General features: G+C 42.9%; 1 protein-coding gene across 3 annotated transcripts in view; it reads right to left on the bottom strand.

Annotated features, from left to right (window-relative positions):
* The window catches only part of plch1 (phospholipase C, eta 1), a 66268-nt gene continuing 42914 nt past the window's right edge, over positions 1-23354 (bottom strand). Inside the window, exons 8-21 of one of the 3 annotated variants that reach the window (XM_079673698.1) lie at positions 22008-22163; positions 21245-21307; positions 16242-16339; positions 14366-14463; positions 14083-14262; positions 7593-7700; positions 6985-7109; positions 6726-6810; positions 6054-6200; positions 5615-5694; positions 5437-5496; positions 4622-5012; positions 4190-4217; positions 3697-3796 (exon numbers count right to left, since the gene is read on the bottom strand). In XM_079673698.1, coding sequence (XP_079529824.1) covers positions 4207-4217; positions 4622-5012; positions 5437-5496; positions 5615-5694; positions 6054-6200; positions 6726-6810; positions 6985-7109; positions 7593-7700; positions 14083-14262; positions 14366-14463; positions 16242-16339; positions 21245-21307; positions 22008-22163 — 1602 coding nt within the window. In that variant the 3' untranslated portion in view covers positions 3697-3796; positions 4190-4206. Of the gene's footprint in view, positions 3797-4189; positions 4218-4621; positions 5013-5436; positions 5497-5614; positions 5695-6053; positions 6201-6725; positions 6811-6984; positions 7110-7592; positions 7701-14082; positions 14263-14365; positions 14464-16241; positions 16340-21244; positions 21308-22007; positions 22164-23354 lie in introns of all 3 variants that reach the window. The other 2 variants (XM_079673699.1, XM_079673697.1) reach the window with 2 other exon arrangements.

The raw sequence follows: 23354 nt of genomic DNA, 5'->3' as shown, positions 1-23354 counted from the left end.
AAGTATTTCAATGTTTTATTGCATTGGTAAGAAAAAGCTCACAGTCCTCCGATGAGCAAAATGACAAAGAGAAAATAATGATTTAACACTGAAACAATAAAAAAGACTCACCTCAGTTACTGTAGTCACTGTATTTTCTTTTCTTCAAGTTCTAATAAAATTAAACAACTGTTACCAACAAGAGCTTAATTTTGCAGTCTGTATCAAAGCAATTATAAAATAAAATAACAACTTTCAACTTCAAATGTTTAATAGTTTGCAATCCTTTTTCTTTTTCAAATGTTGGAAAGCATAGAAAACACCAAGTCCAAGCATGGAAGTTTATGTACTGTATTGCAACTAATACAAACACGCCTATGTCCTCTGTTTATCCAACTCTTTTTCTGTGCAAATGTTTGGCGATGCAACATCTATTGTATACATTTGTGCATAGTCATGCTTGACATGTTCACAGGTAACATGCACAAACATAAATGTACAGTTAGAGTTTGTTCTCAACTAAAACCCATCTCAGATTAAAAACAATGACAGAAATGTTAACACATAACACAATTAAAGGAATACCACTAAAAAGAGAAGGAAGACTTACATTTTATCTTTGAAAGGAGGAACCCCATCTATTAAAAGTAGCTGTTGGATTATACTACACATTCACATAATACATACGACATTCCCTCTCTTTTTTTTGCTTCATAGTCAATTTACACATTTTTGACAGTACATCAGAGGGACTAAGAGAACAAATATGTGTACAATCAGTCTAGGAAGCCATTTGGAAGGAAATTAAAGTCCCCAAGTGCACAAACATCAAGCAGAATATAGACAATAGTCTGCCAGACAAGAAAGACCATTCATTATTGAATAGTGGACATTTCATACAGGAAATTCATGCTGTCAGATCCAACCCTGGAATACATGTGAGGTCTCGCTTACATTGTACAGACCGTATCTTTCTCTAGAAAAAGCCCAGGTTGAGATTTATTTGACGGTTATAATAAAAACCTACTGGTCTGTGAACATTGGAACAAACAACAGTGTGTATTCATTTCCTAGATCTTCTGGCTTTTGGTATTGAACATTATCAAGAATCATTGCTTGATTGTTAAACTTATTTAAGGTTATGGTCAGAGTTACAGTCGAAGTAGAAAGTACACCTCCGGCTCTGACGCAGAGTAGTTGGCATCACCAGGTGGAAGAGAGTCATCTGTATAGTACCGATCTCCATAATGATCCCTGTTTCCATAACGTAATGATGTACAGGCTCCTTCAGGAAGTCCCCTGTCCTCCAACTGACCAAGGTAGCCTGCTATGTAAGAACCAGTGGAGTGTCTGTTAGCTGGTGGATTATGTGAGGCTGGTTTATTCCTCAATACCACTCCACCGATGCTGGAGGTACTATTGATCATCACACCTGCTCTTGGCATTAGAGCCTCTTGCTGTCTTTCGCGAGCCCGACTATTGATGTGACGCACTCGGCTTTGGCTCCGTGAAGATAGACGCCGGGTAAGGGGTGGGGGTGAATCATCTACATCCGTAGGAACAACAGGAGCTACACTGGTTGCCTGTGGCTGCGACAGTGGGGGTTTTGCTGCCTGACACAACTGAGGAGGTTGGGGTCTATCTCTGTCACAGTCATCCACTTCTAAACTGACCAGTTTACGCAGCTGTTCTGTGAGTGGATCGCAAGACTGTGATTGGAAAGTTACTTCCCCCATGGCGCCCACCCTCTTTTGCTTTCTCATATTTGGAGTGACAAAACTGCGGCTAATGATGTGGTATTTGCTCTGGAAGTTGCATGATATGTCTTCAGAGGTCAGGTCTCCCAGGGACTTGGACTTACATGGGCTAGGAGCTTTGGGGTCTATTGTACCAGACTGGGGCCGAGTTGGTACATGGCCTAAATTTAAATGCAGAGAATGTCTGGAATCAGGCTGTGAATGATTCTTTGTAGTAGCAAGTAAAACCTTATGGCTCGATGAATGAGTTGGTGTGTATGATTGTGGTAGACTTTGGCAGTGTGGCTGGGTGTTTTGAGAAGACACTGATGAGGGCGTAATGCACTCATAGTCCAGATGGCTGTACACTGGATCGCAGTCTGATGAAGGAAGATATAGGCCTCTGTCTCTACTGATGTTTGTAGACAGGGCGGATTGGCCAGGGAGACATTCAGAAGTATGCCTTACTTGCTCCATCTCCGTCTGTTTATACCCTAGCCAATCTTGATGAGGCCGGTTTGGTATCTGGCTGCCACTATAGCTCATCTGTTGATTGGAGGAACTGCTGAAGTCTCTGCTGTTGTTAAAGGCATCCGAATTGTTTTGAGAAACTGGGAAGATGTTGTGACGCAGCGGACTAGGATTGGAGGCTCTACAGTTGATGGGTCTGTGAAGCTGGGAGTTGTTCTGGTGATGATAGGAAGGTTGATTCATTGGGGAAGGACACTGTGAAAATGCATGTGAGGGGTACTGCTGTTGAGGATAGCGGTGTGACGAAGGCTGCCTTTGTTGGTAATAGTTTGGAGTGGACTCGTGGTTTTCATAAATAGCCTGTCTTTTGGTTGGACTTATGAGTCCCTCCCGTTGGCTGCCATTTCTTGTCATAATGTCCAATGGATCCTCATCGACATTTGTCTCCACTTCTGCAAGAGCATTCCCAGCTGAATCATGGTGGAACTGGAATTGGTTGTTGTTTACTGAGGAGCCTATGTACCTTTTAGAAGTACCCTGCTCTTTCTCTGGTACTAATGCTAGTGCTGGGGGATCATACACTTCCTCGTATACACTTTCCTCTGCCTCCTCCATTTTTTCACAGCCAGCTCTTTTTCTGTTCATATCCTCCCAGCTCACATTGTGCCCTTTCCTTGAACCCTGGAACACCTTCGCTGGAGAGGAACCCAAGCTGTTTGAGGACGTGCTTTCCCCAGCGTCTGCCTGGACATGGACCGTCTGTTTGTGAAGGTTGTACACCGATACAGGCAACAGCACTTCCTCATCCAGAATGGTGTATACATCCTCTAGCTCTGCAGTTTCTGGGCTGGACAGGACAGCCTGGGAAATCTTACGTGGTGAATGGATTTCATGATTTGTTTTTTGAGCAACTTTTTGGGGACTTGTTAGGTGTTTCCTGTAAGTATATGCAGTACTTGTATTCAGAGGAGACCTTACATCTCGTAGATCTTTAGGAGTGGTAGGCCTGACATTTGATTGGCGGAAAGGGGTATGATCATGAGATGATGTGTGTGAATCATTCTGTTCAACAGTTCTTTCAAATTGACCAATCAGAGCAGAAATAGAGCCACATGTGTCTTGCTCATTGTCCAAGGACACAGCATCAATCAGTCTGGAGATGGTGCTGTCATGGAAAGAGATGGGACTCTTCAGATTGCAGTCTCCACTGATAGGGGAAAGAGGGTGCAAAGAGGAGGGGTTCGAGGAAGAGGATGCTGAGATTGAAGGGGCAGATGTGCCTGTTGTGCTATTTGATGATGTTTCTGGTTTATCTGATTTCATCGGGCTGTTCCAGGAAGGTGAGACACAACACTTTCTCTCTTGTCTTGTTGAGATGTTATTCGGTTTATTGACTCCACTGTCTTTAGACTGGTAATTGGCATAATCCTCTTCCTTACTCACTTCTCTTCCACCAATAACCAGATAAGAAGCCTCCTCTGATTGATCACATTCTTTTTTTCTATTGATATACGTCATAGAAGGGGAAGAGATGTTTGTTTGAAAAGAGAATGACGATTCGAGGAATGGGTCCAAAGAGGAAGACCTTGGCCTGTTGAAGGGGCAACCTCCTGTGAACACAGATAATTGAACAACACGATTAGTATAAATAGGCTGATATCATTTTAAGAAGAACACCAAGCCAACCAACGATTACATGAAGACAATTAACAGTCCAGCCAATACAAGGCAATAGCAATACACAGACAAATGGATCACCAAGTACGACTGTGAAGGGGAAGCTGGAAAATGAGGCTGTGGAGTTTTTGGAAAATAGGAGAAATCCATGTTTGTGGACATCAGATTAGGAAAGAGATGGTCTCAAGGGATTGGTTTGGTCAAATGGGATCAAATGACACAGCAATATACTTCTCAGACCACTTTTGGACAAAATACACTGGGAGGACGCAATACTGGTATGTTTTGGACGATGCAACCTTCAGACAATAGTTATTTTAGATTACCTGGAGGATTATCCTAGTCAGTTCTCTACTATAAAGAAAAGCACAACAAGTGAAGATGGGACAGAAAAGGCATGTTAAGGTATTGTGGAGAGAAGGCTGTTGTATGTCAGTTCACATGGTTACTGTACATGCATTTTACATAATTGTAGCAGGATAAGAAAAAAGAAAAGAAAGAAAAAACATTTTACATTGGTCAATCTGCAATATAAGTAATGCTAAATGCTGCTTCAAGACATGTAAACTATATGCATTCAATCACAAAAAAGAGAAAAAATACCACAACATAATTGTTACCAAGGCAAATAAAGACATGACATAGTTGTTGTTGTTGTTATTGGTTTGTGTTAGTTAATGAAACACACATTTTACTAAATCCCTATCATAATAGAATTCTTAATTCTTTGACTGAGATGATGAAAGGAAAATACCCACCGATGCCTGAGTCTGAGCCAATATCATGCAGTTCCTTGTCTGGGGAGCAGATGGATAACTGCCCTTGCATAAGCCTTTCTAAGGGCATGGAGATAGGTCTGTGGGTGAGGGGGACTCGTGGCTGGCTGAAACGCTTCTCCACAACTCCTTCCTTCCCTGACATGCCCTCTGCTCTTGCTTCTGCTCCCATGCCGTTCTTTTGGTCTGAAATTGAAGCCACTGACTCTGATAGCCCCATCTTTGTCTTCTTTCGTCCCTTTGCTGGGGCACTTGCTGTGCGTCGCAGGAGGTGATCACTGATGGAGCGTTTCCGAAGGCCACCTGAGTTTGTATCCACGGAAGACTTGGACGAGCGGTTAAACAAACCTCGGATACCTCGCAGCTGATGACCCTGAGAGCAAGAGGAACAGACCAGAAAAATAAATTAGAAGCGGAAAATACATAAAGATAAAAGTGTTTATCAACCAAGATGCATTTTGAACATAGACTGAACACAACTTGAATGTTAATGTTCACAGCAAATGTTAACCATTGCATGCTTTTAAATGTATTGCCTATAGATGGCACCCTTACTCCTCAAGTTACAACAACAAACAATATGAAGGAAGCTGTTGAGGATTATGCATGCATAATAATGAGACACCCAAAAATGATTTCATTAATACATAAAAATGACCTTATCAGAAATCTGTATGGATCAGATAATCAATGTCACACACAAGTCATTGGAGATACAGCAGGACACAAACTGCAGTTGTGCATCATGCATTGCTGTTTCATGCAGCACCAAACAGAGCCTGAGAGCATCAGGATACCTTGTTAGATCCTAGAAAGTGCATTATGGTAAAGCTGGGGTTCAGGACTAGAGGGCTCCACTAAAAAGACAAAGGATTGAGCTTAAGTGGAAGGATGTGTATTCTTTTCCAGTTGAACTCAGTTGAGAAAAAGGTTTAACGGGGGGATGCTGCAATGAACAGGCTGTACAGCACTTACCTTTCCATAGACATCGTGCACTGACACATGCACAAAGATGGAAGCCTCGGTCAGCCCCTCCAAGTAAACATGTCTGTAACCTGTTGTTAGAGATGAAGGGAGAAACCATGTGAGTAAGAGGGAGTCAAAGAAAGATGTCAGCTGTTAACAGACTGGTGAGTATAGAAGGAGAGGGCATCAGGAGTTCAGGGATATCTCTGATGGATGTAAATAACTAGAATAACTCACCAAGCCACAGGTATTTTACTATAAATATCATGGTTCACTAAACACAGGAAAATGTGGCACATAACCATAGCAATGACCATGGAAAATCATTTGTTTACGTTTTAGGGAGTCAAAGCTATAAGAAGTGTAATTCCCAGTAAATACTGTGCACCACTAAAGTTATCCACATACAAAAATTGAAAACTGAAACACTGAAGATTTCTGCACATACCAGGCATCAGGCTGCTGAATGCAACGGTCCGTTGTCCAATAAAGTCCCGTCCAATTGGGTCATGGTCCCATACAAGGAAACGCACCAAAACCACCTCAGCCATGTGAAGGGTGAAGGACAGAGTCTCCTCCCATACTGGATTAAAACCTGAGGAAAAAACACACATAGCATATTATAATCGGGAGGTGTTTCATCAGTATATAATTACAGCATGTATTATACAAAACAGAAAAAGAGGAAAGATGGAAAGATGAGGTTTGTGTTTTTCATGGATCAATGTGCTTTGCACACTAATCTCATAATTGAGCTCCCAGGGCTCAATAATCTTTCCAAGAGGAGGCTTCTCCCTTTCCTCTGCTGGGTGCCCTCATCTGTGTTAGGGGTGATCCCTTGGTTCTGCTTCCTGTGGCCATGGTTTCATTTCTCTTCTGTAATCTTTTTTTAATTTTTTTTTTAATTGATGGCACTAATTATTAGAAATTTGCCAAGATACGATGATTAGATTTCACCTACTGTTAAGATGTGAACATAACATTGACATTAAGAGGATATGGCATACTTAAACGTTCTTATAATATAATTTAAAGCTGCCTTAAGACTTTTTAAGAGAACATTTTGCTGTGATTGAATTAGTGGTGTTATGTTGTTCATGTTAATCTGTGTGTGTCTTACCGTTGTCATCAACAACTCGTGTTTGTTCCTTGCAGCAATCAATTGGCAGGCCGATGATCTCTACTTCGACGAATGGATCAATAATCTGGTGGGGGAGAGATGGCAAGAAATACATTCAAATATTTTTATTTTATAATGCTGGAAAGATTTCTGATTAGAGCAAGTTGAACATTTCTCAGTAGTCAAGCATTGTAGTGCTTGAGTGCATGTGTGTGAAAAAGATAGATGGAGAGTTATTGTGTGACTGGTGTGTTTATACCTCTCCACGGTCACCCAGCATGGAGTCTGGTGGTTTGGGCAACTGCTGTCCACTAATGATCTTGAGGATGAGTTGCTTCTTGGGGTAGGCTGGGAGCGGGTCATCACTGAATGGGTTGAAGGAGCCTGGAGGGAATGAAAGACCGCAGAGCGAGATTGATTTATGTCATCAGTCAATCCTTAAATCCAATCCTCTCTCATTGATCTCTTTGTTCTGGTTATATGCAATACGTATATACAAAATGAAGGGTGAAACAGAGGTAAACACACATTTATGTAAATTATTAGATTAAATTTACATGTGAGGCTATAGTCTGTATAGTATACATAATAGTTTGCACACTTCATGGACAGTAGTAAATGCATGCTTTCAGCAAGCATTGCATTGTAAGAATTGTGCAGCAAGCTGGGGCTTTGTTCCTAGTTGGATCTCTAAAATCAAACAGTATAAAAGTACTAAAATGAAGATGAGATCATTAGGTAAGATCTTCTAATTGTGTACCAATATAAGTCTTGAGTCTTCTTGTGTAAAATATCACATGTTGTAGGTTCATTGATTTGCATGTATCGGTGCTTGTTTGTGTGCTTATGATTTATTTGCCGCAGTACCTTTACACATGGGAGGAGGTTTCAGGACGTAGCCAATTCCTCCATTAACCATGAACTTGGCTCTGTTGAGCTGCATCATCCTGCCCTCTGTCTGGTAGTTAAGAGCAACTGAAATACAAAGACAAATATTTATTTAGATACAAAATGTCGTTAAACCTCAGCCTGCACATGGCATAATTTGTTCAATTTCCAGTGGTGAGCCGTCAGGGCCCTCTAGGGCCTAGCAGAGGTGCCCAGTACGTCGACTGCGGTCGACCGGTCGACCGCGGGGGCAATGCTGGTAGATCGCGAGTCATTCATAAAAATAAAAAAATCCAGCTCCGTTAAAATAGACAAAACAGGTTTTGATCCCTCCCCCCTTGGCCTCCCTGCCACTTAATTCAGGAGTTTACTTGATTGACAGAAAAAGCGACCTATTGCTTTCCAGTCTGTTAACCCAGAATGCAAAGCGATACAAAATCAGTCAAGTGCCGGGAGAGACAAACAACAAAATGAGTGCGGGAACGAGCAAAAAGCTAAAGACATACCACTTCCACACAGAATGGGAGGAAGAATCTTTTTTTGTGATGTCACATTCAAAGGTTATTTGCCTTATTTGTAAAGCAAGCGTCGCTCTGCCAAAGAAAGGTAACGTGGAGAGGCATTATCGGAGTGTTCACAAGGCATATGACAGCGACTTCCCTCCGAGTAGCGAGTTGAGAAAGAGAAAGGTCATGTATTATTGCTACACAAACATTATCTCTTAGTCTTAGTGTCGCCAACTCGTTTCTAACATGCAAAAAGACAAACAAATGCGTCTATGGTCGGTGTATTTTCTATCTTTCCAATCCAGAAGAGATCTCTCTCTCCCCCGTCTGTTTGCAAGGGGGCGGGGCAGTTTACACACACGCAGCTGCTACATGCAGCAACACACGGAGGAGATGGTGGAGAGAAGCGCTCCAAGGTGTGGTTACATGTTACCCGTCTTGAGGTGGACAATGCTCGTCACCAAAAGTGTTTAGCATGTAAGGGCGGTAACACGAGCAATTTGTCTAAACATTTAGCAAAAGTGCACCACATTCAGACGGAGGAATGCACCGGGTTCGACTGTCTTTCTAGTAGCTCTGTAGCCCCATCCACGAGTAACGTTTCCACGTCAGGTGTTATGTATGCTAGCAGCAACACACGGAGTTAACTACATTATACAAACATGGGTTAATGATTAGAGGTAACTGAGTTATTTATTTTGTTAAAGTTTCAGCTATTCTGTTTACAATTCTGTCATCAGATTATTATTAATAAGATTTGTTAAAACATTGTTGTTTCTTTAGATGTGAAATATTATTTATTTAATTCAAATAAAAAGCAATGTTAATTTTGTTCACAATTTGTTAAGTTAATTTAATAATATATGTATTTTTGAATCAAGTATTCATCTTTATTGTCTTCATTGTTAGTTTCCACATGCCTAAAACAATCTCAAACTAAATCTAAAAGTTGATGGCTAAATAAGAGCGTTTGAGAAATTGTGCAAGGCACACAGTAGTAGTCCGAATAGTCGATTAATCGTTTCATTAATCTATAGATTAATCGATAATCAAATTAGTCGTTTGTTGCAGCCCTATTGTAGTTATCCCATGTAAAAATAAAACGTGTTATTCAGCAACCCTTGCAATTTGGGATTTTATTTTTGGTTGGTAGACCTCGGTTAGCTGGTCATTTCAAAAGTAGCTCACCAGCCAAAAAAGTGTGGGCACCCCTGGTAAGGTATTCTAAAAAATAATATTTGAAAACTTAAAAAAAACATTTCTTTTTAAATATTTCGTTTTTAAATATTTGTTTAGTTTTACCAAAATAACTTGATTTAATTGTATTCAAAATAACATTTCCAAGGAAATAAATCCTTCGAATCTTCCTGTTCAGTTTCTGTTGGAATGTGAAGGGTTAAATGAAAGAAGATCCTTGAGCCGTCTCTGCAAGTTACTGTGAAGACAGGAGCTGATGAAGCTATGAATTTACAGAGGGCCAGCTACAGTAACTCAATGAGAGAGTAATGGCAAATGACAGTACAATTGACCAATCTTCCCTCTAAATGGGTGGGCTTTATTTTCGCGGACTTTATGAAAAAAGCAATGGGATTTCTCCATAGGATTTTGGAAAATAGCTCGAAATATGGTCTGTGGAAAACTAACCTGTTAGATAAATGCACGTTTTGTTACGGATTTTTGTCACGGATAATATCCACATGTCTACCCTACTTTTATAATTGTCTAATCATAAATCTAATCGATAGATTTATGATCGATAGTTCTATTTCGTCCCTACTGACCGCCAGAGGCGGTGCTTTAGCACTGGATATGTCCAGTGGGGCCCCAAGCGACATTGTCAGATGAGGCCCCCCTCCCCCAACCGACATGAGTTTATTATTATTATTATCAACAGTTACTTTTTTATACAGTGAGGTAAATGGTAAATGTTCAGTATGCGTTTACAGGTGAATACGTCTGCATTTCCTGCCAAATACTAGCCTCAAAAAGATTAAAATATAATTAATGCAAATAAATTACTTCTACTAATAATAATAATCATAATCAATTCAATAATATAAATACTATATTTTTTTATTATAATATAGTTGTAATATAGTCAAGACAAAACATACTTATTACATGCTAAAAATTACGTGAGTGCGCAGAGAACTGTGCTCAGAACTGCGCTGAAAACTGCGCACAAGCCAAGCTCATAAGCCGAGGCCCCCTGTGCGAGGCCCCCTGCGCAATGTGAGGCCCCATGCAGCCTGCATGATCGGCCTGCAGGGAGGGACGGGCATTGCAGCTCGAGTACCAATAACAACAAAGTCACCTGTGACCCACGCGACACCGGCTATATCTACCGGTGTCGTCAGAGGATCTGTTCCTTTCATCTTCTTGCTGCGCGAGAGTACTGTGGCTACATTCTTGTAGCCTACAGCGTTCAGTTTGAACTTTTGATCTGAGGGATTTCTCTGCATTCAGCTGGCCACGTGCAGCTTCGCGACTGATTCAGTCGGAGCCGCAGGTTGTTGACTTGTCCTCCAGAAGCTGTGGCCGGCTGCGCAGAGCTTCGACGGACAGGTTTGTGTCAACTTTGTTGGTGATGGCTGTGTCCCCGCTAAGTTGTCCTGATTGCTCTCTTGTTTATTGTTTGGCTTAGACTTTCTGGTGACGACAATGTTCCCGCTTCCTCTCCCATAAAGTTGCCCTTATTGTGCTCTTTTGTACTTTCTGCTTGTGGGGTTGTGCCCGAGCTATAATTAGCATTTCGAGTTTCCAGCTTTAGCTGCGTTTCTCGTTTAATTTAGTTAGCAGTAGCTTGGCTCAGCCTAACTATATCGTTGTTATTTACTGTTCCTAGTACTAGACTCCTAGCAATATTGCTAGTGTGCAGCCGTTTGGCTGACACCTTTAAGCAGTGGCCATGGTTACTACGGTTCTATGCCGAGTAAGCACTGGCCATGGTTACTACTGTAACTACGGTTCTATGCCGTGTAAGCACTGGCCACGGTTACTACTGTAACTACGGTTCTATGCCGTGTAAGCACTGGCCACGGTTACTACTGTAACTACGGTTCTATGCTGTGCTGTTCTCTTCTTTATAATCTAATTATCTGGTCTTAACATTTGTGTTATTTGACTTGGACTTGCCGGAACGTATTGTTTTGATTGTTAGCAGCAGCCGCTTGGCTAACATCTTGCATGTTCGGCTAAGCTTCACTACTTTACGCAGCTGGTGAAGGCAGTGCTCTTGCTCTCGCTCCCGGTAGCGTATTGTTTTGACTGTTAGCAGCAGCCGCTTGGCTAACATCTTGCATGTTCTGTTGAGCTTCGTTATCTAACTCAGCTGGTGAAGGCAGTGCTCTTGCTCTCGCTCCCGGTAGCGTATTGTTTTGATTGTTAGCAGCAGCCGCTTGGCTAACATATTGCATGTTCTGCTAAGCTTCATTATTTAACTCAGCTGCTGAAGGCAGTGCTCTTGCTCCCGCTCCCGGTAATGTATTGCTTTGATTGTTAGCAGCAGCCGCTTGGCTAACATCTTGCATGTTCTGTTGAGCTTCGTTATCTAACTCAGCTGGTGAAGGCAGTGCTCTCGCTCCCGCTCCCACTGCCGGTAACGTGTGTGTAGGACATGTTTGTATCCCCATTTGTGTTCTGTGGTTAGTAGCAGTGCTCAGGCTACTCTTTCCGGTCAGCAGGTAACTGGTGAGGGCTGTGCTCTCGCTCCCGCTCCCGGTTACGTTTCATCTTGCTACCTACATAATGGCCCATTCATGTAGCGCCTGTATGGCTTCTCTTGAGCACGAGGACGGCCATGACTGCTGCCCCTCTTGCCTTGGCCTCGAGAATTTAAGAGAGGGTCTCACACAAAGTGCCTGCATGAACTGTAGCTTCATGCCTTGGGTGCTCAGAGTGGCTAGAGTCGCAGAAGTGGAGCGTCTAGCAGCAGCCAACGGACTCCTCTCCTTGTCACAACTTCCTCCAGCTCAGTCTGGCCATTCCCTGCGACTTGATGGAGCGATTGGTTCACCCCCCAGGTAGAGGACTAGAAACAAGCTGTCCTCTAAGGTGGATCGGTAAGCTGCCGACATGGAGCAGATGAAGTTGCTCCTCTTGGACCTTCAGCCAGGGGCCAGTGTGGGGGCTACTAGCTTGCCGCCTGGCCCTCCTTCGGTTGCCACACCTCTGCTTGAGGATGCCATGTCGCTAGCGGCTTCGGCTAAACCTCTTCAATGAAGAGGTGGAGGACGAGGCCCCGCTCACTCCCGAGGAGGCTTCCCACTCCTCTGCTCAGAGCAGGGCATGGAGGACGCCTCCATGGCGGCCATTATTCGTGCGGCCCTGGCACGCTTGCAGCTTCAGGTTCCGCAGGCCGACTCAGCTCAGGCTAGTGCCTTCTTCAGGCATAACCCTGTCCCTGTCACTGTCCCTCCTTCAGAGGAGTACCTGAGGGAGCTCCATGCATGCTGGAGAGACACCAGGGCCCTCTCCCACTCTGCTGCCATGTAGGATCCGGCGAGGGTGGGGCTGGGTCGCATGCCATCCATTGTGCCTGCCATCGCCTCCCTGATTCTGGCTCCTGATGAGGCTCCAAGGGCTGATGCCAGGTGCCCTCGGCCTCAGTGCAGGGTCACAGACGAACTGCTCTGTAAGGCCTAAGAGGCAGCGGCACGCATGGGTCGTATCAGGAACTCCCTCTCCCATCTGATGCTGGCTGTCTCTACCTCTCTGCAGCAGGCTCCGGCTGAGCCTTCTTGCCAGGCATCAGTGATGCATCACTGCGAACCTTTGCCCTAATTTCTAGGGAATTGGGACGAGTTATGTCCTTGTTGGTGCAGACTCGCCACCAGGCTTGGCTTGCTCAGTCACCACTGTCTGAGACATGTCCTCTGTAGTGTGCCAGTCGAGCCAGGGGAGCTGTTTGGGGCAGCTGCCCTGGAGGCATTGGAGCGTGCTGCCCAAGCTACGCGGACCAGGCAGCAGCTCTCGGGTCTTCATAGGCCTGTGCCCACTCCCAGCAGGCCCAGGGGCCCAATAGCAGCCGCACTCAGCAGCCAGCTTACAGTGGTGGTCTGCAGAGGTCCCAGCGGCCCACTCAACTGCCTTCTAGGCAGCCTCGTGCCTCAGAGCCTTACCGGCGCCCCCCAAGCTCAGTTACTGGGCTGCCTGTACTTCCGACCCTTGGGTGGTTTCCACCTTAACCCAGGGGTACGAACTGAAGTTCCGGCCGGGTCAAAACAACAGTTGTCAGTGATCCGGCGAAGGCCTTGGCTCTGGCCCAAGAGTTGTCCATCCTCCTGGCCAAGGGCGCAATCGAGCCAGTAGACCCTCTGCTTCAGCCCGGGGGGTTCTAATCTGCGTACTTTCTCGTGAGCAAGAAAGTAGGCTGATTTCGTCCCACCTTGGACCTCAGAGGAATCAACAGATTCCTGAAGGTGCTGCCATTCCATACGCTGACCACAGCACATGCACAGGGGGAGTGGTTCGCAACCGTGGACTTGAGGGATGCCTACTTCCACGTGCCGGTTGCATCTCACCACCGGAAGTTCTTGAGGTTTGCCTTTCAGTGCAGACACTATCAGTTCCGGGTGCTTCCCTTTGGTCTCTCCCTCTCTCCAAGGGTCTGACCCTTTTTCATCAGCTCCCATTTTATTTTATTTATGTATTTCTCCTCAATCCTCTAAACATTTTTATTCCAACTATATACCTACAAATAAAATCACACATACTCCATCCCACAAAAAATACAAATTCATGCAGCGCACACATATCTTGTTCGTCTGAGTTAGTGTTCACACTCATACCAATTAGTCTCTGCATATATGACCACTGGCAAACTACACAATGTGATACGTGTAAATGAAGTGTGTATAGTGTGGTGTAATGACATAGTGTGGCTAAAGGGAAGACATGGTGTTTTCATTAACAGACAACCTTAATACAAGTAAAAAGCGTAGAGTGACAGACAGCTGTCTTACCCAACTGACAGCCCACGTTCCAGTAGAACTGGGGGTTGAAATTGGATGAGTCGATGCGATAGGCTGAGGGATAAATCCGTGACAGCTGCCTCTGGTTAAAAGCCAGGAACTGTTCGGCTCTGTGATTGACCAAAGATTGCGCTCTGGTCTCGCTGAAGGACAGAACGTCACCTGGAGTGCCTGAAGGGTTACATGGGTTAGGGATGAGAAAGTGTCTTTATGAAAAAGATTGCAATGTCCTTATTTGTTTGTGTGTGAAGGTGACAAAGCTTTGGTGTTTCACCTTGATTTAGGCACTCCTGTGAGGCAACAGAGTTGGTGAACACCACCAGGTTTGACAGATCTCTACTCAGTTTCATCGTCTTCCTCTTCCTTCCACCCCTAAAACAATTGCCAGATGACAGAAGACAATTGCAAGAGAGGATAGAGGAGAGTGAGATCTTGAAAGATATATGAGACAGGTAAGGTAAGAAGACACGCACACACTCATATACCTGTTTAAGAATTTAGTGGTAAAAGCCAGGCAAGAGAGGATTGTCCATAAGGGAGGCAACTTGCAAACCCCAGGAAAGAGCATCAAAGGCAAAACGCCTAATAGGGACCAAAGCGCATGCAGTGCAACAAGATACAACGAATATACAACTTCACACACACATGCATACAAATCTTGCACAAAGACAGTCTGTCAGTCACATAGCCACTCAGAGGCATGCTTGTAGGATCTGCACTGTGACATGCATATATGAATATGCAAACAGAAACTGGGAGAACAAAGGGAGACAAAGGCTTTATACACAGGGAGTGACAGAGGGAGGAAAACACATTTGGATTTCCATACTTCTTACTCAATGTTCACTCACACAGAAAAAGGAAAAACAGCATTCAGGTAGACAAAGAATGTGTGTGAAAGACAACTGTGATTAATTTAAGGTGCAAATGAAAATGGACTCAATTGGATTTTCTCCACCTTGATTGGAGAATCAGATCAGTTGTTATAACTGTGAATAGGACAACGAGCATTGATCCTGCTGACAATGCTGATTTGAGTCTCTTTCATATGTGAATATCCACTGTGTGGCAATGGAGCATGCATCTCAGTAATGATAGCACAGAGAGTATGTGTGGCATTTATGTTGGATGCACACATTTTCCTCATGACATCAGGGAAGATGGAGGATTGCAGCAGTAGAGGTTTTCAGTGGAGGAACTTTGATGTGGAACATTTTGGGTGCAATTCATTGTAATATCAAGTCAAGTAACATTTTGAATATTTTTCTCAAGAATGTTAATATTTGGCTTAACAATTGTGATATCGCCATTACAATGTATTCATTGTTTATTATTTAGACATTTAATTTTTAGGAAGGATATTGAGCAATTGGTTTCGCTTTTTTGTATTAAATACAATTATATTCTATGCAAAAATATAATACTACCAGTGGTCGGTTTGCATGATTGGGACTTTTACTCTTAATACTTTCAGGTACCAATGTGTTTTCCCGAAAATGTGAATGCAGACATTTTTCTTGAGAACTTTAAGTATATTATTAGAGTTGTGTTGGTTATTTTACTAAATAAATGATCTTTAACTTTTAAGTCACTGAAAACATAAAAATGTTTTGAAGTTAAATGCAAAAAAAATAAAGATACAAAATAGTAGCCATGTCAGAATAACTATTTTTGACATATACATATATATATTATGCAGTAAACACCGCTTTGAGCCACCGTTGCTGCCTTTTCATAATTGAATTGATGCTGGTTGACCTGTCTTTGGTCTTATGCACTTGAGGGTCACTTTAGTAAAGTAACCTGATAAATCAAAGCAGTCCAAAAGTATACAATATGCAATGTAAGCAGGGAGTCATGATAGAGCAAGGCTTGCAGAGTTAACACAGCTTCAGTTACTTTAAATTTGTCAAAGGTGATACATGAAAGCAGAAGGGGTCAATTCCAATCAGGCTTTCTCTTATTTGCATTCAGTGTAAGCTCTGTGCTTTGACTCCATTTTTCTTTCCCTCACACAAACACAACTGAATGCTGAAGAAGCTTTAGCTTGCATGACACTGATGCCCTGCAGCCCTGAAGCAGTCAGCAACCATCAAACCTCCCAGTACTCAGGGATTGTCAGTGTTTTGGTATAGCAGGTCAAAGGTCACCTGTTGAACTGTCCTCCGGCCTCCCTCCTGGTCCCAGTCTCCTGAACATCCTCGTCTTTGTCCACGCTTTGGCATGACAGCCTGGATTTGGAGTGCCTCTGAGCAATGGACACACATAGGAATAAATAAACAAGCAAACAAAATACAATGAAAGTTGTATTACTGGTTGGAAAGCAGAATAGTATTGCCTATATCTTTGTCTTCAGTTATAATCCTGATACTGTTTTAAATACACATCATACCTGACACCGCCCACACACAAACTCGCAGTAAGAGTTTGTAAGTGGACAAGGGTGGTTGATAATGTATCCTAGTATGTGTTTCTATTCTATTCATTCGAAGTATTGTTATTGTAGTAGCAGTTTGAATGTGTGGTTGTGCACGTTAGTGGGTGTTTTAGGTAAAACACATGTAATTATAGCAAGTGTGTATTTGATGGAGTGCGCGTTTTTTTTGTTGAGAGAAGCAACATCTCTATTAGGCTAAAGTGGAGTTGATGAGAGGATGAGGGTTGCAATAATTACAGGGTTTAGGCTAGATGCCAACAGATTGCGCACACACACACACACACACACACACACACACACACACACACACACACACACACACACACACACACACACACACACACACACACACACACATACATATGTGGGAGGACGCATAATATGCAAAGAGGGAGGCTTTAAAGAATGAAGAGGAGATGTGAGTTTGTATAGGAAGGTCAAAATAAAGCAAATAGATAGAGGAAGAAATTCTCCGTGGGAAATAACCAGGCTGAAAAATGATATCAAACATTGACATGTAAACCTATATTGTAGTGTGAAATAACGAAAAACACAACAAAAACGTACAATAGAAAGGATCTAAATCAGGGATGGCAAACATACGGCCCGCGGGCCGGATCCGGCCCGGGAAGCATTTCAGCTTGGCCCACGGAGCTGAAGGACTTTGCTAAGTAGGCTGTGAGGAGGGAAAAAAAACTGCTATTTTGAATCCTTCCACTAGTGGGCGCACTACCGCACCGGTACCAGTGAGAGCGCAGCCAGACTGTAAAACAAGTGATGAGTAAGAGTAGTGATTGCAGTCAATAACCTCTGACACCCTCATCCCCAAATGTCTCTGTCAAAAAAGAAAAAAGTGGACACGGAGTGCCGAGTTTTCCAAGAAAAATGGACTGCATCCTATTTTTTGACAGAGGTAAATGGAAAACCTGTATGCTTGGTGTGTTCGCAGCAAGTTGCTGTGCTCAAAGAATATAATATTCACCGCCATTATGAGACTCACCATGGAGAGAAATATGACTGCTTGCAAGGACAACGGAGAAAAGAAAAGATAAATGGCCTGCTATCAGGTCTAAAGAAACAACAAGCCATTTTTACCCGGAGCCGAGATATAAGTGACGCAGCAGTGAAAGCCAGCTATCTCATCGCTAACGAAATAGCATCAGCCTCAAAGCCATACTCTGAGGGTGAGTTTGTGAAAACATGCATGCTGAAGGCTGCAGAAATTGTGTGCCCTGAGAAGCGACAAGCTTTTGCCAACATTAGTCTAACGAGGAATACAGTGAAGGATAGGATTGCCGATCTTTCAACAGATTTGGATAGCCAGAAAAAAACAAAAGTCAAGTCATTCGTAGCATTTTCAGTCGCAATCGATGAGAGCACTGACATTACAGATGTTGCTCAACTGGCCATATTCATTCGTGGTGTTGATGAGACTTTGACGGTCACCGAAGAGTTCCTTGAGTTGGTTCCTATGACAGACACTACTAAAGCGGATGACATTTTTAGCGCTCTCGTTGAAGCACTGGACAGGGTTGGAGTGGACTGGACCCGTGCTGTCAGTCTGGCTACAGACGGCGCGCCATCAATGATTGGGAAAAAAGCAGGTGTTGCAACGAAATTCAGGGAGAAAGTACAAGCAGCAGATGGAGGAGATCGTTTTTGGACATTCCACTGTATTTTGCACCAGGAGGCATTGTGTTGCAAGTCGTTAAAAATGGATCACGTCATGAAAGTGGTTGTTCAAACGGTTAATTTCATTCGAGCCAGAGGGCTGAATCACCGTCAGTTCGACAGCCTCCTCAGTGATAAAGACATCACCTGTAGCCTACCATATCACACTGAAGTAAGGTGGTTGAGCCGAGGTGCCGTGCTGAAGCGTTTTTCTGATCTACGCAAGGAAATTGGACAGTTCATGGAGAAAAAGGGTAAGCCAGTGCATGAATTAAAAAACCCAGAATGGCTGCAGGACCTTGCATTTATGGTGGATATTTCAGAGCACTTGAATAATCTGAACATAACGATGCAAGGTCGCGAAAAAGTTGTCACAGAATATTATGACAGCATACGCGCATTTAAGTTGAAGCTGGCTTTGTGGGAGACACAGCTGTCAAGTGGTGACCCTGCTCATTTCCCTCATCTAAGAAATGTGCATATGACCGGAGTTACTGCTGACATGAGACGGTGCAAAGACAAAATTACGGAGTTGCCGCGGGAGTTTGAGCGGCGGCTTCAGGTCTTTGGTGAGCTTGAGACAGAGTTTGCAGTTTTTCGCTCGCCATTTGCAGTTAAGGCTGCGGATCTGCCCGTCGACATACAACTTGAGATAATCGACTTACAATGTGATCAGGATTCAAAGGACAAATTTGCCTCGTCGGACTTGGGCACATTTTATCGGTATCTTTTGCCAGGATACCCAAAATTGACAGCCCTGGCAGCAACGGTTTTGAGCATGTTTGGGACCACCTACCTTTGTGAACAGGTTTTCTCTGTAATGAACATTACTAAAAAAAAGCTGCGCTCAAGACTCACACACAAGTTCCTGAATGAAATAATTAAATTGGCTGCTAGTCAGGATTTTAAGCCTGATATTGATGCCCTTGTGAGGGCTAAAAGATGTCAAGTTTCATGAGCAAATTAATCAGTTCTGTGACCTCAGTTCTGTGAAAATAAGAACCTACTGAAATATTTGAAAATGTTATATTATTCTGTCACTGAACATTGTGTATTATAATGTCAATCAGCGGCTTCAATAGGCAAAAAATAGTTTGATTTGATGTGACACTGTGGCTGCACTGCCAATATAAAAATTCTATATTTTCAAGGCAAGGGAGGTAACTCAAACTCCTCACTTAATAGCTCCCACGTTTTTATTTGCATTTTGTGGTGAGTCAGTTCAGGTGGAAACTGTGATCTGTTGTAAAGAACATGTGTGTAGCACTTGAAATTGCACTTGTTTGTCTTAATACAGTACATTTCAGTTTGTTCATAACGTTTTGCGTCTCATTACATGTGGACATTTTCCGAATGTACTTGTAGCTACTTATTTGCACTTAAACAGAAATATTGTCGTTATGTAGGGCCTGTGGGTTATTATGCTATGATGTTACTGGTCCGGCCCACTTTAGATCAAAGTGGGCAGTATGTGGCCCCTTAACTGAAATGAGTTTGCCACCCCTGATCTAAATCATGACAGTACATACACATCTGCATGTGTAATTCACAGGTATGCGTCACAAACAGGAAGACTAGGGTGTCAGTCTAAATCAGTGGTCACCAACCTTTTTAAGCCCAAGATCACCGACCTCGGCCTAGGTGAAAGGCGAGATCTACCTATTGCAGAATTGAGTGAAAAAGACGGCCCAGACAATGCTTCCAATTTGAGGCCTTTTATATGGGATAATTGCATCTGAATTACTGTTACAATGAAGGCTCCATAATCAGCTCACGGCATATAGGCAGGGGTAAAGTGCTATTGGGGGGAGGACCTCACCTCCTCTAGGGGGATCCTCACCTCCTCTAGGGGGGTGCGGGGGGATGCTCCCCCGGGAAGATTTTTTTTTAAATATTGAAGTTGAAAGCATCAATCTGGTGCACTTTGAGAGCAACATGAAGAGATCTATGGATACATCTCTCAACACCCAGATGAAACAGAACTGTAAACAGATTTTCTTTTTCTTTATGGATATTTTACAAATCACTCCCCTTTCAAACTGTATTCTTGTTTTACTGCCATATAGTAGGCTATTTCATACCTGTTTTTCATTTATTCTCTTATTGTTTGTATAACTATAATGATCATATGAAGGTGTGCCGCGGAAATAATCTTTTGAATAATTTGTGACAAAACCGTTCTAAACACTCAGAGAGTCCTTTAGCTCACCTGAGCCCCTCAGTCTGACAGGGGAGGACTCTCCTCCAGCTTGTTGTGGAGACAGCTCCTTATGTCCGTTAGTGCAGCTAGCTAACCAGATGCTAACATCACAGTCCCCGCTAGCACCGGTCCCTCTCTCCCCCTCTCTCCCTAAATGCGCTATTGCCACACACACACAGAGCCGAGCTTGAATGACACAAGCACACGTGTATTTCCATGCAACTCTCCGATTGGTCTGGTGACTTGCCTCTGTTGCATTCACTGAACACGGGACATTGCAGTCCTGCCGTCCTCTCTTGTGTCATGACTCATGATGAGGTTCACGTAAAGCACGGTTAATGTATTATATTATTGAGTTGTCTCAAATATATGTCAATCAAGTGGCACCTGTTAACGGGGTGGTAGCTGATAGGTTTACATCTAAAAACGTATTTTTCAAACATTATTATTTTAATTGTATTTTTCTTTCTTTTGTTACTTTTTTTTTTAACGGTCCGCGATCTACCCGCACCACACTCACGATCGACCGGTCGATCGCGATCGACTGGTTGGCGACCACTGGTCTAAATGATCATCCTGCTACCTACTACAGGCCGAAGATAACACTACATAGGTTGCTAATATTTATATGCATATGTTTATGTCATGGTATATTTATCTACAGGAGAACAGTGAGGAGGCTTTCTTTTCTTCTTCCCATAATTGGAGATCAGCCTAAGGGACACATCACACTCATGTTTGAAATAGAAACTTAGTGGCCAGTTTAATGGCAACTCACAATAGCCCTTTCAGATCTCACACAAGTACATGAAGAATCAAACCAGCTCTCTTTCCATGCTACTCACCTTCTGTTTGAGCGTCGTGAGTAAGGATCTGCTTTGAGATTTCTTCAGAACCCCTTTGGAGCCCTAAAGACAAGAAAAACACATCCACAGATTGATATGTGTGTTTGGATGTGTGCTTGTTTACAATATTATGTGTGGATCATTTGATGTGCATCTAATCAAAACCACATTAGCACCCAGCAAGACACTTAAACCCTAAAGCTCAATAGCTGGAGGGGCTGCATAAGAAATCAGCCAATAAAGCACAGCAAAGCGGAAAAACTGAGTGGCTGAAAAAGAAGAAAAAGAGAAAATGTGAAAAAGGGATATTACAGTAGGAGAGACAGAAAGGACTGTCTTTAGAGACAGAATGAAGTAGAGGGGATCACCAACACCCAGCACATAAAAATGGATTTCAGGAAACTGAATCCTCTAAAAATAGCACGAGAAGCAAGCAGGGAAATTAAATATTAAGTAACACTGCAGACATTTACTTTATCATCACTTTCAGGCTGTTTTAACATGCTTTAGATAAAACACACAGCAGTCTTGACTCACTATTTATTATGTATTCAGTGCATGTGTTTGACCTGTGAGTGGTGCATTAACCAGCCAAACCCTTTATGTTCTCCCTTTCCCTCTGTGACTAATACCATGGCCTAGTTTTACATCACCACCCCCCCCCCCCCCCCCCCCCCCCCCCCCTCTTCACTCTTTCTTCTCCTCATCTGTTGACGAGTATTAGTCTGCTCCTTATGCAGCTCCACACTTTTCCTTTTTGTACCTGCCGCAGGTTCTTCTGAAGGCCCTGATGCGTAGCCCGGAGCAGAGCACGGATGCTGAAACTGTCAGTGTCTTCCTTGTCTCCGATTCGAGATTCTTTCAGTAGAGAGTCCAGTTTCTTTCTGATGTCAGACTCCACCTGGTGATTACCGTTCCCCTGTGAGAAAAAGGAGGAAATGTGTTCAAACAGGGATGGAGAAAGAGCTAGGCAAGGCATCGCGCAGAGGTTGTTTTAAGAAAGGTGCAAAGACACATATATTAACAGCAAGTGATGCAGAGGAGTGTCATTTTGGACACTCATTATCACCCATGCAAAGCATCCGACACCAGGCTGAACCACCAGCATCACCTTTTGGCAAGAAAAGTAACTAGAGAAACAGTTTCAAAAGTACAGCAGTAGGAATAGAGATGTGCGCCACCTACTGTACAGGTAAAGAAAATAAAAACAACATTTTGACTCCTGATCCACCTGAGTTTTACCAGTAACGAGACATCCAGCTAACACAAGCTGCCTTGCCTTTTCTTTGATTATCTAATATGCACAACTTTAGATTTTAGTGTCGCTTTGCTTATTTAGCCAAAAGCTTTTTTTTTTTTTAGCTACCAATTGAGGTATCTTGAAATGTAAAATTCTCACTTTCACTAAAGAGACCTCAAATCCCTTCAGTGTGTTACACTTCTCTTTCTATATAACAACCAGTAGTGAGTAGAAAAATGTAAATAGAAATGTCTGTTTTTTTGGCATAATATAGAGTACTGCTAGCCTACATAAGTTACTCTTTTTCCACAGCCTGTGTGTCACTGTTCGACAAAAGCTATATCCCACTATAAATGAAACGTTAGTGGTGACTGCTGTGAAACTGGTTTAATGAGCGCAATACAAAACCTCTCATCAGTGGAAACCTGCCACCACCATTTCAAAATGGCAATGATCATCCAAAGTGGCATCTGCGCATCATGCCTCCAGCTAAATGTTGGAAGAATGATGCCATATTGTGTTACACAACGCACCATCTGGAGAACAAGTGAGTGTTTTCCTGTTTTAAATGTGGTGAGGAGGACCCTGGCACTACTGTATCACGGAATAAATAAACAGGATTAAAAATGACTATTATAAATGGCACAAGGAACGTCTATCAATAAAAAAAGAAAACAGCAAGATTAAATGCTTGCAATTATTTAATATTTATGTCTGCACCACTAAGCTTTGATCCTTCCGAAAAATGACTGCAATGATGATCAATAAAACTTTACAAGTACCGACATAACTACCCAATTACTGAAGACATTACGTAGAGCATAACAATGTCATTAACATCCCATTATCTCATTACTGTTTGTGGCGCCT

This window comes from Notothenia rossii (genome assembly GCF_949606895.1).
Source record: "Notothenia rossii genome assembly, chromosome: 4".
In the NCBI taxonomy this organism is placed as follows: domain Eukaryota; kingdom Metazoa; phylum Chordata; class Actinopteri; order Perciformes; family Nototheniidae; genus Notothenia; species Notothenia rossii.
This window is presented reverse-complemented; position numbering and strand designations above follow the sequence as displayed.